This window comes from Neomonachus schauinslandi, chromosome 5 (genome assembly GCF_002201575.2).
Source record: "Neomonachus schauinslandi chromosome 5, ASM220157v2, whole genome shotgun sequence".
Lineage (NCBI taxonomy): Eukaryota > Metazoa > Chordata > Mammalia > Carnivora > Phocidae > Neomonachus > Neomonachus schauinslandi.
In genome coordinates, this window is record NC_058407.1 from 158,921,815 (window position 1) to 158,935,105 (window position 13,291).

The window sequence follows — 13,291 nt, forward strand, 5'->3', positions numbered from 1 at the left end:
CTCCCCCTCTCCCTCTGCCCATCCCTGTCCTGTGCGTGTACACTCTCTCTCTCTCTCAAATAAATAAATCTGAAAAAAAAAATAAAAATAAACTCCGATTTGCATTTGAGAAGATCCCTCTGGCTGCACTGTACTTGGATTGAGGGGCCCCAGGGGGCTGTGGCACTGGACCAGGCTGCAGGCAGAAGCGGCGGCTTGGCCCGGGGTGGGATAGAGAGAGGGAAGTGAACCCCTTTCAGAGCCATCTGGGGCATCTGAGTTGGGTGGGTGATGGAGTGGATATAGGGGTTAAGAGGCATCGGACACCGAGCTAGGGATCCTTGAGAACAAGATACAGTATTTGTTTCTTTTCTTTTTTTTTTTTTTAAAGATTTTATTTATTTATTCATGAGAGACAGAGAGAGAGAGAGAGAGGCAGAGGGAGAAGCAGGCTCCCAAGGAGCAGGGAGCCCGATGCGGGACTCGATCCCAGGACCCTGAGATCATGACCTGAGCCGAAGGCAGACGCTTAACCATCTGAGCCACCCAGGCACCCAGATACAGTATTTGTTTCTAAGGAGCTTACAGTCTAGTAGGGGAAACAGAGACCAAGGGGCGGAAGAGTGTGCTGAGCCAGGCCCCTATCCCGGGCTGAGCTGGGACGCACACAAAAGGACATGGCCAGTGCCATGGGGGAGCCTTACGGAAGGGATGACAAGGGTTGGGAGATGGGAAGCTGTGAGGCTATCGGAAAAAGAACCACATCTTGCTCCTCCAAGGGTGGTCAGCGCCCTCATCGCAACACCCGGGAGCTCGTTGGAAATGCAGCATTTCGGGCCCCACAGCTTAACGCTGGCCCCACGCATGCGTTTTCACGAGCTCCCGGGCTCATGTGTGTTCGAGTGTGTGAAGCGCTGGTCTCATCATAGGTCAGGCGCACCCAGTCTTCCGCCCAGCTCTGCATTCGGTGGCAGTGAGGTCTGGGGCAAGTTCACTACCCCAAACTCCCGTTTCTGTGCTGGGGAATGGGGATAATACCACCACCTACCTCGTAGGCGCTCTAAGGATGAATGAGATCATGAAAAGTACCGAGGTTGGTATGTGGCACCGAGTAAGGGCCCACTCTAGTTTTGAAGGTTTTTAATTAGGAGAGTTTTTGTTTGTTTGCTCTGTTTTGTTTTTGGGTTTTTTTTTAGGAGAGTTTAAAAAGACCACCCTATGAGGCACCTGGCTGGCTCAGTCAGTGGGGCATGCGACTCTTGATCTTGGGGTTGTGAGTTCAAGCCCCACACTGCATGTAAAGATGACTTAAAAATAAAATCTTCGGAGGGGCGCCTGGCTGGCTCAGTCGGTAGAGCATGTGACTCTTGATCTCAGGGTCATGAATTTGAGCCCCATGTTGGGTGTAGAGATTGCCAAAAAATAAAAATAAAAAACAAAAAAAAACCCACTTGCGATGTGATCCTTTGATCAAAAGGATAATTCTCTCATCATAGAAGACACGCAAATTCTTTTAAAATGAGTAGTCTCTAGGGGCGCCTGGATGGGCTCAGTCGATTAAGCATCTGCCTTCGGCTCAGGTCATGATCTCAGGGTCCTGGGATCGAGCCCCACATCGGGCTCCCTGCTCAGCGGGGAGTCTGCTTCCCCCTCTCCGCCCCGCCCCCCCCCGCTTGTGCTCTCTCGCTCTCTCTGCCAAATAAATAAATGAAATCATTAAAAAATTAAAAAATAAAATAAATAAAATGAGTAGTCTTTCCCATCTCCTCCTGACCTTAAGTGCTGGGGAAGAAGAAACCGGAATCTCTAGCACTTGAGGTCCAGTCACTTTGGCTAGCAATCTGGCAGGTACTGAAGAGAGAGTGGACAGGGGCATGCGTGTTCAGTGACTGGTGATTCCACTCCTGGCTATAAACCAGAGAAAATCGCAGCTGGGGTCACTACAACACTGCTTGCAATAGGCACATCCCAGGGGTTAAAACTGGGCTGGGTTACCAGGGATAGAAATCCTCAGAGAGGGGCGCCTGGGTGGCTCAGATGGTTAAACGTCTGTCTTCGGCTCAGGTCATGATCCCAGGGTCCTGGGATCGAGCCCCATATCGGGCTCCTGACTCAGTGGGGAGCCTGCTTCTTCCTCTCTCCCTGCTCGTGCTCTCTCTCTGTATCTCTGTGTCTCAAATGAATAAATAAAATCTTAAAAAAAAGAAATCCTCAGAGAGCAGGGATTTTAAACAGGACGGAAGTTCCCCTTCCTGTGAAAGCCTGGAGGTCAGCAGTGCAGGGTTGGTGGGACCTGGACTCCTTCTCTCCTTGTCCTGTCCCATGTGGCTTCCTTTCCTAAGGTCATCTCATGTCAGCAGCAGGAAGAAAGCGAAGGAGAGGGGCTCACGCCCGCTTTTGGAAACGTCCCGCAGGGTGCATCCCTCGCCCCCTTCCACCCACGAGGCTAATTTGGCACCCGGCTACAACAGAGGCTGCCAACTGCTGTCCTCACTCAAGTCTCTGCACTTGGCTAAAACCAGGGGTTCTGTTACCCTGGAGGGGGGAAGAATGGATGCAAGGGGCCATAGCGGGGGTCCCGCGAGGGCCACAAAGACAGAAATCCTCAAGTAGACACAAGTTGAATGTACTCCCATTTATTTTGTTGAGACTGAATACGCATTTTTCATGTGTCCAAACTTATTAGTGGACATAAAAGATCTGGGGAAAAAAATGAGAGTGATGCCCTATTGTGGATTATTTAAATGTTACAGAGGCTTCTTTCTGTTTTTCTCACATTATAAGGTCAAAGGAATGCCATATTCCAACAAAAGAAGGTTTTAGAAGGTGACATACTTTTGCCAAAATTATACCACGTAACAGTGGACAATTAATGGCTTTATTGGTAGACAGTACTTGAGAAGACTGGCTCATTCTGGGGTGAATATAAAACTTGGATCTCATATGCAAAGGTGATTTCAAATGGTTTAAAAGTACTGCTCAGTATTTAGCAGCCAGTGCAGCCCAGAATCAACCAAGGACAACCAATGTCTCATCACACAGAAGAGAAGCCAGCCAATGTGCATACCGGGCTGTGCTGGCTGGACTTCAGCCCTAGTTAGTGGCCTAAATGTGAAAGGCCAAACTGACAAGCTAACAGCAGAAAATGTAAACCATCTAAACTACTTTTAAGTAAGAAAACAAAAAGCAACAAAGGATATGACAAAACAGTCCATGCATCTACGTTAAAATTGAGAATTTCCGTTTGGCGAAGGGCACCCCTAAATAACCAAACATGAGTGCCGTGCTGAGAGCTGTTCGCAACCCTCAGGGCCGAGCACAGAAAGGGATCCCCAAAGGCTGCTGGGTGTATGAAGAAATCCCCCCAATTACTGGTGATCAGATGAATGGACAATAAAACCCGGCCCCACTTTCTATCCAACAGACTGGCAAAAATGAGAAAGCAGGGCAGCAACAAGTGCTGGTGAGAATAAGGAGAAATGGGCCCCCCCCAACCCCAAGCAGGAGGCTCAATGACCAATCGAAAGAAAAAATTGGTAGAACCATAGGAAGTTAACCAGTCTGACCCGTCATCCCATCCTGGGTACCAATGCCGGAGTCACTTCCACGAAAGCACGGAAGGGGAGCCACGGAAGATGTCCATCGTGGCCTTGTTCACGGGCCAGGAGCTGGAGGCACCCAGCTGTCCAGCACTTAGTGAACGCGTGGGACACAGCTGGGGCCCGCCAAGGAACACCGCAGAGCGGTCCCAGCCTCGAATCGCACGGAGAAGCGACAACACATGTTGAGGGAGAGAACAGCCCAAGGTCTGCAGCACAGTAATACCACATGTCGCAAAAGTATATTCCCACACACAACAGTGCATCTGACAAGGATACATTCATGTTCAGAGACGTGTAATCCACACGGTAAAACGGGCACTCGGAATGGCAGGAAGAAAACAGGGAAGAGAAAGCCGTAACACCGGAGAAGGCTTTTGTGGACTAGCATCCTGAGATCCAAACAAAAAAGCTCGGATGTGTTTGATTATGCCTTAAACAACGTGTGTGTATCAGGAAGGTTGGCTCTAAAGGGTGCTGGGGCGAGGAAGACACGCAAGACTGAGAATCCACTCCGTCCTACAAAAGGGTAACCCACCGTCTGCCCTGCTCAAGTGAGGGTGTGTGTGAGCCGGCTCGTTCAGGGAACCACACCCACGTGTGTGCCTTGAGCAAACTGCATCTGATACCCGCCCCCGCCCAGGGCCAGTGCTGGTCGAACGCACGGCAGAAATCCCAGGCCTGGAATCCACACCCACCCCCCATGTATTTCCACTCGCTCTAAATAGGAGCGGTTTCATACAACAGACACTTCAAGGAAGGAAAGGCGGGGGGTGAGGGTTACCGTCTCTGTGTCCCCGGGGGGCTGCAAACGCAGCATACCACGTGGATGGCGCCACAGTCCACCCAGGGCGGCAACAACCACCACACAACTAACCAGGAAACTAACAGCTTGAAACCAGGGTCAACGAGATGGGGGGTCAAAGGTCACTGCTCGATTTTGCATCAGCTTAAGGATAAGTCCATATAGGGCCAAAAGGGGCAGCTGTTCTCCCCAAGTCCGGGCTGGGCCCCCACACAGGGAGGGGGAGTTTCAGCTCCAGACCTCGATGAGGTCCCCGGATTCCATGCCCAGATCAGCAGGCAGCTCCTTGCCTGAAAGCTTTGTCCCATCAAAGAAGAAGGAGAGCTTGTGGCCTGAGAGTCCCATGGCCTCCTCATAGCGGGACATGAGGGTCTTGAGAGGAGAATCCTGGACAGAGAGGAAAAAAATGAAGGTAAGAATTTGAAGGGCAGGGGGGAGGGTGGGCGCCTGGCTGGCTCAGTCAGAAGAGCGTGCAACTCTTGATCTCGGGGTTGTGAGTTTGAGCCCCATACTGGGTGTAGAGATTACTTAAAAACTAACCTTTTTTTTTTTTTTTAAGATTTTTACTTATTTATTTGACAGAGGGAGACAAAGCGAGAGAGGGAACACAAGCAGGGGGAGTGGGAGAGGGAGATGCAGGGTTCCCGCTGAGCAGGGAGCCCGATGCAGGGCTCAACCCCAGGACCCTGGGATCATGACCTGAGCCGAAGGCAGACGCTCAACCGACTGAGCCACCCAGGCGCCCTAAAAACAAATCTTAAGGGGCACTTGGATGGGTCAGTCGGTTAAGTGTCCGACTCTTGGGTTTCGGGTCAGGTCACGATCTCAGGCATGAAGTCTGCTTGTCCCTGTCCCTCTATCCTTCCTGCCCCTCTCTTTCTCAAATAAATAAATAAAATCTTTAAAAAAAACTTTTTTTAAATACAATAAAATCTTATTTAAAAAATAAGAATTTGAAAGGAAGGGCTGAGAATTTGTAGAGATAGAGCACTCGGGACAGAGAGGACAAGAAAACACAAGTACAGTCAGAGCCCACGATGGGAGGGCGAGTGGACAAAGAAGCCAGCACAGCCGGGCTCCTCTCTAGGGGACTGGGCCACAGCCCAAGGCTCGGGATGTAGGCTCTGGGTCAGGCAGGTTCTGCAAGCCCCCAGTTCCTCACGTCCCAATGCAGGCATCTGTCACCGTGATGCAGACAGCCCAGACCCTAGAGTGGAGTGAGGATGACCTGAGCTGGAGGCCAGGCTCTCCCACTCAACTGATGCTCGACCTTGGGCAAGTGTTACGGATCCTTTGTAGTCCCAAGCGCCCTGGTGAGTGCGAGTGGGACCTTATTTGGAAATAGGGCCTTTGTAGATGTAATCGGGTTAAGAGGAGGGCACACACTCGATGAGGGTGGGTCCCAATGACTGGTGTCCTTGTAAGAAGACGCACACACAGAAACACACAGGGACGACCCCATGTGACCACAGAGGCAGAGACCGGGGTGATGCAGCGGCAGGCCACGGAGAGTGCCGCGGACTGGTGGCCACCCCCAGAAGCCAGGAAGGATTCCACCCGGGGTCTCAGAGGGAGTATGGCCCTGCTGACCCCTCGGTTTCCAACTCTAGGTCTCCAGGCCTGGGAGGGAATACATTTGTTTCAAGCCAGCCGGTTTGTGGCATTTGGTTACAGCAAGCCTGAGGAGACAAAGACTGCAAATTACCCCCCTTCTCTAGACCCGCATCCCTATTAGTTAAATGAGGGTAACAAGAGTGATTTCCATCTAACTTGGCTGGGAAACTCGCCAAGCCCCTGACTATGAATTCTCTCTAGCACGGGCACTGTCACTTAGAAGCTTGGTGCCGTTACTCTGACGGGTTTCACTGTCACAAGGGGCCTTTCCATGGGGCGCCTGGGTGACTCAGTCGTTAAGCGGCTGCCTTCGGCTCAGGTCATGATCCCAGCGTCCTGGGATCGAGCCCCGCATCGGGCTCCCTGCTTAGCTGGAATTCCGCCTGCTTCTCCCTCTCCCACTCCCCCTGCTTGTGTTCCCTCTCTCGCTGTGTCTCTGTCAAATAAATAAATAAAATCTTTAAAAACAAAAAAACAAGGGGCCTTTCCATTTTACCCAGGAGGAGGAGTCAGGAGACTAGAGCAGAGGTTCCCGGCCCAAAGGGGAAGGAAGTTGAATGATGGGCTTCTGCCACTCTCTAGGATGGGCGGGAACCTGAACCACTCAGGACCAGAAGGAAGCCCCCCTCGGTTAACTGACGGGAGAGACAGGATGGCAGAGTAAAGGGTGAGGGGCATGGATGGCCACGCCTCCCACTCAACTCACCGGAGACAGCGAGACTTCCAGCGTCTGGTGTTTCTCCTTTCCCTGCACCCGCAGCTGGAGCAGATGGGACATCTCCGAGGCCTCGGGCGAACTTGCTAGCACCACGCAGTCTGTGGGAAGGAAGATTGGGAAGCTGGGCCTAAGCAGGGCCTGAAGCCCAGCCAACCTCTGGGCCTTTCCCTTTATCCCCTCCCTGTGCCAAAGGCCTCCTCAAGGCTCCACCTCCCTGCCTTCCCCTCACCGATGATGTCGGCCACTCCGAGCTTTAGGGTCCTGGGAGTGGCGGTAGGGGACAGCTCTGTCTCTCCAAAGAGCAACAGGATCCTGCTTGGGGACACCCCAAGATGGGTGGCCATGTGGTCCACCACACGCTGTAGGGGCTCCGACTGAAGAGGGGACAAGAAGCAAAAGAGGCCACCTCCTGACGTGCCCCGTCCCACCCACCACCTCCTGAGCTCCTCAGCCATGAGTTCCATAGATTTATCCCTGGCAAAGTACAGAATAAAGTCATGTCAATATGGGGTTCAGGGCAGTAACACAAAGAACTGAAGCAGCCGTGGATCAGGAGGGAAAAGGGCAATGGTGGGGCCTGCAGCAAAGTGGACTTGTGCCCCCCGAGACAGGCCAGCTGTCCCCAGCTCTTGAGGATGGGTGCAGCTTTGTCTCCCTATGTAAGAGAAGCCAGGCATCTGGTCCTTCTTAGGAAATCACTCATTGCAAGGGTTGGCAACGAGCCCCTATGTTTTAAAAGCATTCTACAGGGGCGCCTGGCTGGCTCATTCAGTTAGGCCCCTGCCTTCGGCTCGGGTCATGATCCCGGGGTTCTGGGATCGAGCTCAGCAGGGAGTCGGCTTCTCCCTCTGCCCCTCCCCTGGCTCGTGTGTGTGCGTGTGCTCTCTCTCACAAATAAATAAATTAAATCCTTTTTAGAAAATAAATAAATGAAAGCATTCTACATCTACAGGGTGAAAGAAGGAAGATGGCACTTGCTAAGGCCATGGGCTGTGTGTTTGCAACGTCTGGCTCAGTGACTTCCCTGACGCGGCTCAACAAATGGTCATTTCTGTTATCACTCTTGTTTTGGCATCAGGCTCATCCCTCCAAAAATGGTCCTTTTCACCAGGAAGCTGGGGGAGCTCCGAATGCCTGAGTGACACGTGTGTGTGGAACACTGTCAAAGCACGCACTCGTGGGAAGCACAGGGTCTGAGGGAAGGAAGGAAGGAGAGAGGGGGCTACCAAGCCAAGCCTCTCAGGATGCTTACGTGGAGCGCTGAAGGGTGGTGGGTGGGCAGTTTGCCGGAGGAGGAAGAGTAAGGAAAAGACCATCGGCATGGAGGGAAGAGCGAACCCAAGGCTCGGGGGGCCCGGAGGAGCACCGGCAGGATGGGCAAAGCGGGACACCATGCCTTCTGCCCACACATCACGCTCGCTCCACAGGCAGCTCCGGGGACCCTTCTCCCACCGGCCCCTCAGGCACTTGCCATTCGGACGGGCAGTCTGACCACATCAGCCCGGCACCGGATTTTCAGCGGGAAGAGTCGGGGGCTCTCTGGAAGGGTGGGGCCCTCCACCAGGACCACCTCATCCTCTTGGTTCTGGTGATCCTGGCCCTGGCGCTGCTTGGGACTCAGGCAGGAACGGAGATCTTGGAGGCGCTTGCTCACCTCCCTGGGGTGCAGAAAGGACTCTGGGTCAGGCAGGGTGGGGCACCCGCTAAACTGCCCTTCTCTACCCCAGCGAGCTCCCCGCCCTTGGCACCTTAACTTCTGGAGTGCCCGAGTATGCTTTCTGCTTTTGGTCCTTGACAAAGGTGAGGGCAAAGGAGAGGTATCTTGAAACCTGCAAAGAGAAGAGAGGGCTGGGATGGAGGAAGGGGAGGGGACTCCAGTCCCACACCTCTCCTCCTGACCAAGACGGAGAGCTGGATAATCAAGAGGGAGCACCCCCAGCGACAGGGGGAGGTAAAGTCAGGGAAAATCTGAGTCATCATTTTTATACTTACAGGACCCAAATATTAGTGAGGAAAACGCCTAACATTCATTCATTCATTTGTTTGTTCGTTCGTTGGTTCATTTATTTATTTTAAATGCCCAACATTTAAGGTAAGTCACTTCCCAGGTGGATATCTGATAACATCCAACGGACACCAAGTACGTACTATATGCCAAGTGTTAACTCTTTCTTTTTTTTTAAAGATTTTATTTATTTATTTGACAGAGAGAGACACAGCGAGAGAGGGAATACAAGCAGGGGGAGTGGGAGAGGGAGAAGCAGGCTTCCTGCTGAGCAGGGAGCCCGATGTGGGGCTCGACCCCAGGACCTGGAATCATGACCCGAGCCGAAGGCAGACGCTTAATGACTGAGCCACCCAGGCGCCCCATTTTTTTTTTTTTTTTAAGATTTTATTTATTTATTTGAGAGAGAGAGAATGAGAGACAGAGAGCATGAGAGGGAGGAGGGTCAGAGGGAGAAGCAGGCTCCCTGCCGAGCAGGGAGCCCGATGCGGGACTCGATCCTGAGACTCCAGGATCATGACCTGAGCCGAAGGCAGTCGCCCAACCAACTGACCCACCCAGGCGCCCCAAGTGTTAACTCTTAATCTACTCAAAAATTTTGACACAGGTGGCATCATTATCCCCATTTTCCAGAAAAGGGAAGTGAACCACAGAGACAGTTAAAGAGACGGCTAGCTGGATTTGAAGCACGAGGGCCATCTCCACAGCCACACCCGGTCAGACACAGAGATGAGACGTTCCACTCCCTGAAGGGCCCACTTCTCCTACCAGGAACTTTATTCCTCACCTGAGCCTGGAGACTCCCTCCACTCCCTCCATCCCTTCTCCTTACCCTTTCAGGAGCCACCCGAGGATCCTGCCCACCTCAGCCTACCCCTCCGGCTCCCTTTCTGCTCCGGGGGCCCCAGTGCCCCGGCCTCACTCACAGAAACACGTCCTTTGTCTTCTCTTCTGCATCCTTACTCCTCAGCTTCTTCTTCCAGGGAGAATCTGGACACGGGGCATCCTCGGTATGGGGACTGCTAGAGTCTGCCATATCTGCCTCTGGGGACAGAGGAAGAAAAGTGAAAGAGGTCAGGTAAGGGAGGGCAGCAAGAGATCAAGCAGAGGCATGTCAGGGGCTTCACAAGGTCCCGAGAAAGGAGGAAACTGAGGAGCCCCAAAACGCGCACACGTGCACGCACACACAACCACGCAATAATGCTGGGGAAGTGCTGGAAGTCATAGGGAAATGCCTGCTGCAGAGAAAAGGATGAGCTGGGGTCTGCCAGAACAGGAGTGTCTGGGCCCCGTGCTAAGGCACGAGCCGGCATGGTGAGTGTGGACAGTCACAAAGTGGCCCGCTCCAACTAAGTTATGATTAACTTAATCTCTCCTCACTTTTTTGATCAGCTGCATCCCACAAAAAAATACACATAACCTAGGAAATATGTATTTACCTAATACACGTGTACTCCTTATTACACATGTATGTACCATTACGTATGTGATTAAACATACTTCAAAGCAAATGTTGGCAAAGGATTTTTTTTTTTAAATGTTCCTCTTGGGGGGCCTGGGTGGCTCAGCCAGTTAAGCATCCGCCTTCGGCTCAGGTCATGATCCCAGGGTCCTGCGATCAAGCCCCACATTGGGCTCCCTGGTCAGTGAGGAGTCTGCTTCTCCCTCCCCCTCTGTGTACTCTCTCTCTCTCTCAAATAAATAAATAAACCTTAAAGAAAAAAAAAAGGTTTCTCTTATTTCCTTCCTGTACTCGATTGGATGGGCAGAGAGAGACTAGGGAGCACGGGGTAGGAGGTAGCGTGGCGCAGGGAGGGAACGAAGTAAAGAGATAAGTACGAGCCCTCTTAGCCCGTATTTCTCAAATTTCATCCATGTGAGCATCACTATCACATCTTGCCACCCATACCTCTGTAATATTTAATATCTTTCTTTAGATCACTCACTGCAACTAAAATTTCTTATAACAGGAAACTAGAGATTTATTCTAGAATATAGAGGCTCTTTTCCATTTGTTTGCCACCAACAAAGGATCATCATTAATCATAAAAATAAATACTGCAGAAACAAAGCAATGATAATAAATCCTAGATCAGCTGCTCTTGACCAGAGGCAATTTCGCCTCCCAAGGGACATGCGGCAATGTCTCAGGACAATTTCTGTTGTCACAGTGAGGAGGGGAAGGGGTTAGAGTGTGTGATACTGGCCTCTGGTGGGTATGGGTCAGAATGCTGCTGAACGTCCCACAATGCACAGGACAGCTGCACACAAAGAATTACTCAGTCCAAATGTCAGTAGTGCTGAGGCTGAGAAACCCTGTCCTCGATAAACGTGGCAGTTGCTACAGACCCAAGATTCTGCCTTTCTGACAAGCTCCCGGGAGATGCCCAGCACTACTGGGCCTACATCTGGAGCAGCAAGGGCAGAGGTACCTTTTCACTTGTATGCTCCCGGTACTGTCCTAAACCGTATATGTGGCCCAAGAGAAGGCTCTCTATGTATTCTCTTTAATTAACTCTCACCAAAATCCTTTGACATAGGTCCACAGTTATCCCCATTTTCCCGATGACAAAACTGAAGCACTGAGAGATGAACCTGCCCAAGGTCACACAGCTAGCTACTAAAGGGTAGAGCTGAGATTCAAACCCAGGCCAGCTGGTTCCTAAATCAGCTCTTGATTGGCCTACCACACTTGCTCATGGTGTAGAAGTCTCGGTCCAAGGGCTGCATTTGCCCACTGGAGCAATTCCTTATCAAACCTGATTCCTACTCACTGCCTTTGGGTGGTTTGCAAAAACCACACCACTGGGGGAGGACCAAGGCTGGCAGCCCTGATAAGACTCAAAGAACACCATGCTGGCTCCAGAATGTTCCCAAGGAACTTGTTGCAGATATATCAAGATGTTACAGATTCTCAACAGTTCCTCCTCCTGGGCCCCCAGGATTACAGAATCAGAATCTCTGGAGATGGCCTAGAAATCTGTAGATTAGCACACTCTTGTGCCTATCAGTGGGGGGGGAAGGGTGGTTTGGCAGCATTTCCTATGCCTCCTGGTTAACGCTCCATCTCAATTCAGGACTGGAGCATTTTTCTGGCTAGGATGCAGGCGTCACCTCTCCCAGGCCCTTCCCCTGAGCTTCAGGGAAAAACGGACCACAGGGATGTAAACTCCAGGAAGCTTCCTCAGAGAGGCCAGCACTAGGCACCTCTCCCTGGAAGCCCGCCCCTACCTTCCTCAGCCTCTGGGGGACAGAGTTTCAGGAGGGACTGGTGATCCGGGATGAGATGAAGGCTGCTTTTCACCTGTAAAGACAAAAGTGAATCAATCCCAAGTCCTCCTTCCACTGAAAGGGAAAACAAGATGACTCTTCCCTTCCTCCAACTCCCAAGTCCAAGCCCTCTCTGGGGGAGTTAGGAGCCCAGCTTCCCCAAGATCCAAAACTGGAGTCTACTTACTACTACACCCCCTTTCCCCAAGGCATTCTGAGGATGCAAGTTTAGTTCTTTTACCCTCTTACTAGGCTGCTAGCCACGCCGCTATCTCGGAATCCTGGGAAATCCCAGATCCCTAGCTCACCCTACCACCTGGAGTCCCCTGTCTTCTCTGAACTTCCACGACCCCAGCTTCCTGGATCCTTAGCAATGGGCCCCAACCTCAAAACCCAACACACCCCAAATCCCAGTCCCAGGTCCTGCCAGCCCCTCTCTGAAGGATCAGGGATCCCGGCCCCTAAGCCTCTCTCTGCTCCCGACACTCCAGCTCCCCGGAATCCCAAACTCCCAACATACTCCAAACCTCTTCACCTCTCCAATCTTCAGAAACCCTGTATCTCTCTGCCCCAATCCCTGCTTCCATTTGGTCCCCCAAGACCAACCCCAGAAGCCTAACCTCCAGCAGTCCCCAAACCCAGCCCTTCTGCGCTAGTCCTCCCGGGGACCGGGCTGCACCTTCCCGGAGTACACCGGAACAACCGGTGCCTCCCCCGGATCCAGCAGCAGCCGCCGCCGCCGCCTGACCGGGGCCCGCGGGGCTCCGGCAGGCGGTGCGTCCGCTCCTTCGCTGTCACTGTCGCTGTCGTCCCGGGGGGCGGCCGGCACTGGGGGCTCCGGGAGAGGGTCCTCGACCGAGTCCGCGGCGCCGCGCGCCGTTGTGACCTCCAGGATATCCTCATCGCTGTCGCTGACCAAGTCCACAAACTCCGAGTCCAGGGTGCGATGCGCTGGAGACCGCGGGACGCGAGGACGCCGGCCCCGGCCGCCCCGGGCCCCGCGAGCTCCGAGGCCGACACCGCCGCCCCGAGGCCGGCGGCCCCGTTTCCTCACCGGCTCCGCCATAGCGTACACCCGCCGACCACAGTCCCCCGCCTCTAGACGCCTCGCCCGGCCCCCTCCAGCGACTTCCGCCCGTCATTGGGTTAACCGTCTGCTAGTCAACACCTCTCCCCGCCCTCACCCTCTGGATCCTCCTCCCAGCCTTTTCATTGGTCGCCTCTCCCGCCCATCAAGTATCCACCACTGAAACCAAAGCGCCAAAGATTCCAACCAGCCTCGGCGCAATCAGCCTGGGTTT

The 13,291-nt window shown here is 52.8% G+C and overlaps 1 protein-coding gene across 4 annotated transcripts; it reads right to left on the minus strand.

The window, feature by feature from the left end:
* Positions 1 to 2,611: 2,611 nt before the first annotated feature.
* On the minus strand, positions 2,612 to 13,077 carry LOC110589835 (nuclear factor of activated T cells 2 interacting protein). Of its 4 annotated transcripts, XM_021700460.2 has the most exons (8): positions 12,670 to 13,077; positions 11,952 to 12,024; positions 9,647 to 9,764; positions 8,464 to 8,544; positions 8,187 to 8,373; positions 6,945 to 7,089; positions 6,704 to 6,813; positions 2,612 to 4,770 (listed from the first exon to the last, which is right to left on the minus strand). In XM_021700460.2, the coding sequence occupies exons 1-8, from the start codon at positions 13,054 to 13,056 to the stop codon at positions 4,612 to 4,614; spliced, it is 1,260 nt and encodes a 419-aa protein (XP_021556135.1). In that variant the 5' UTR covers positions 13,057 to 13,077; the 3' UTR covers positions 2,612 to 4,611. The 4 variants fall into 4 exon arrangements, with proteins under 4 accessions (XP_021556135.1, XP_044771581.1, XP_044771582.1 ...); XM_044915646.1 differs by lacking the exon at positions 8,464 to 8,544; XM_044915647.1 differs by lacking the exons at positions 6,704 to 6,813; positions 6,945 to 7,089.
* Between the last annotated feature and the right edge of the window lie 214 nt (positions 13,078 to 13,291).

Bases quoted from the DNA above. Each gene is read 5' to 3' on its own strand.
- LOC110589835 (XM_021700460.2), bottom strand. From the start codon at position 13,056: ATGGCGGAGCCGGTGAGGAAACGGGGCCGCCGGCCTCGGGGCGGCGGT. The intron at 12,025-12,669 runs GTGCAGCCCGGT...TTGTCTTTACAG, and splicing joins TTCCGGTGTACTCCGGGAAG to GTGAAAAGCAGCCTTCATCT. The intron at 4,771-6,703 runs GTGAGTTGAGTG...CTCTCTGTCCAG, and splicing joins TGGAAGTCTCGCTGTCTCCG to GATTCTCCTCTCAAGACCCT.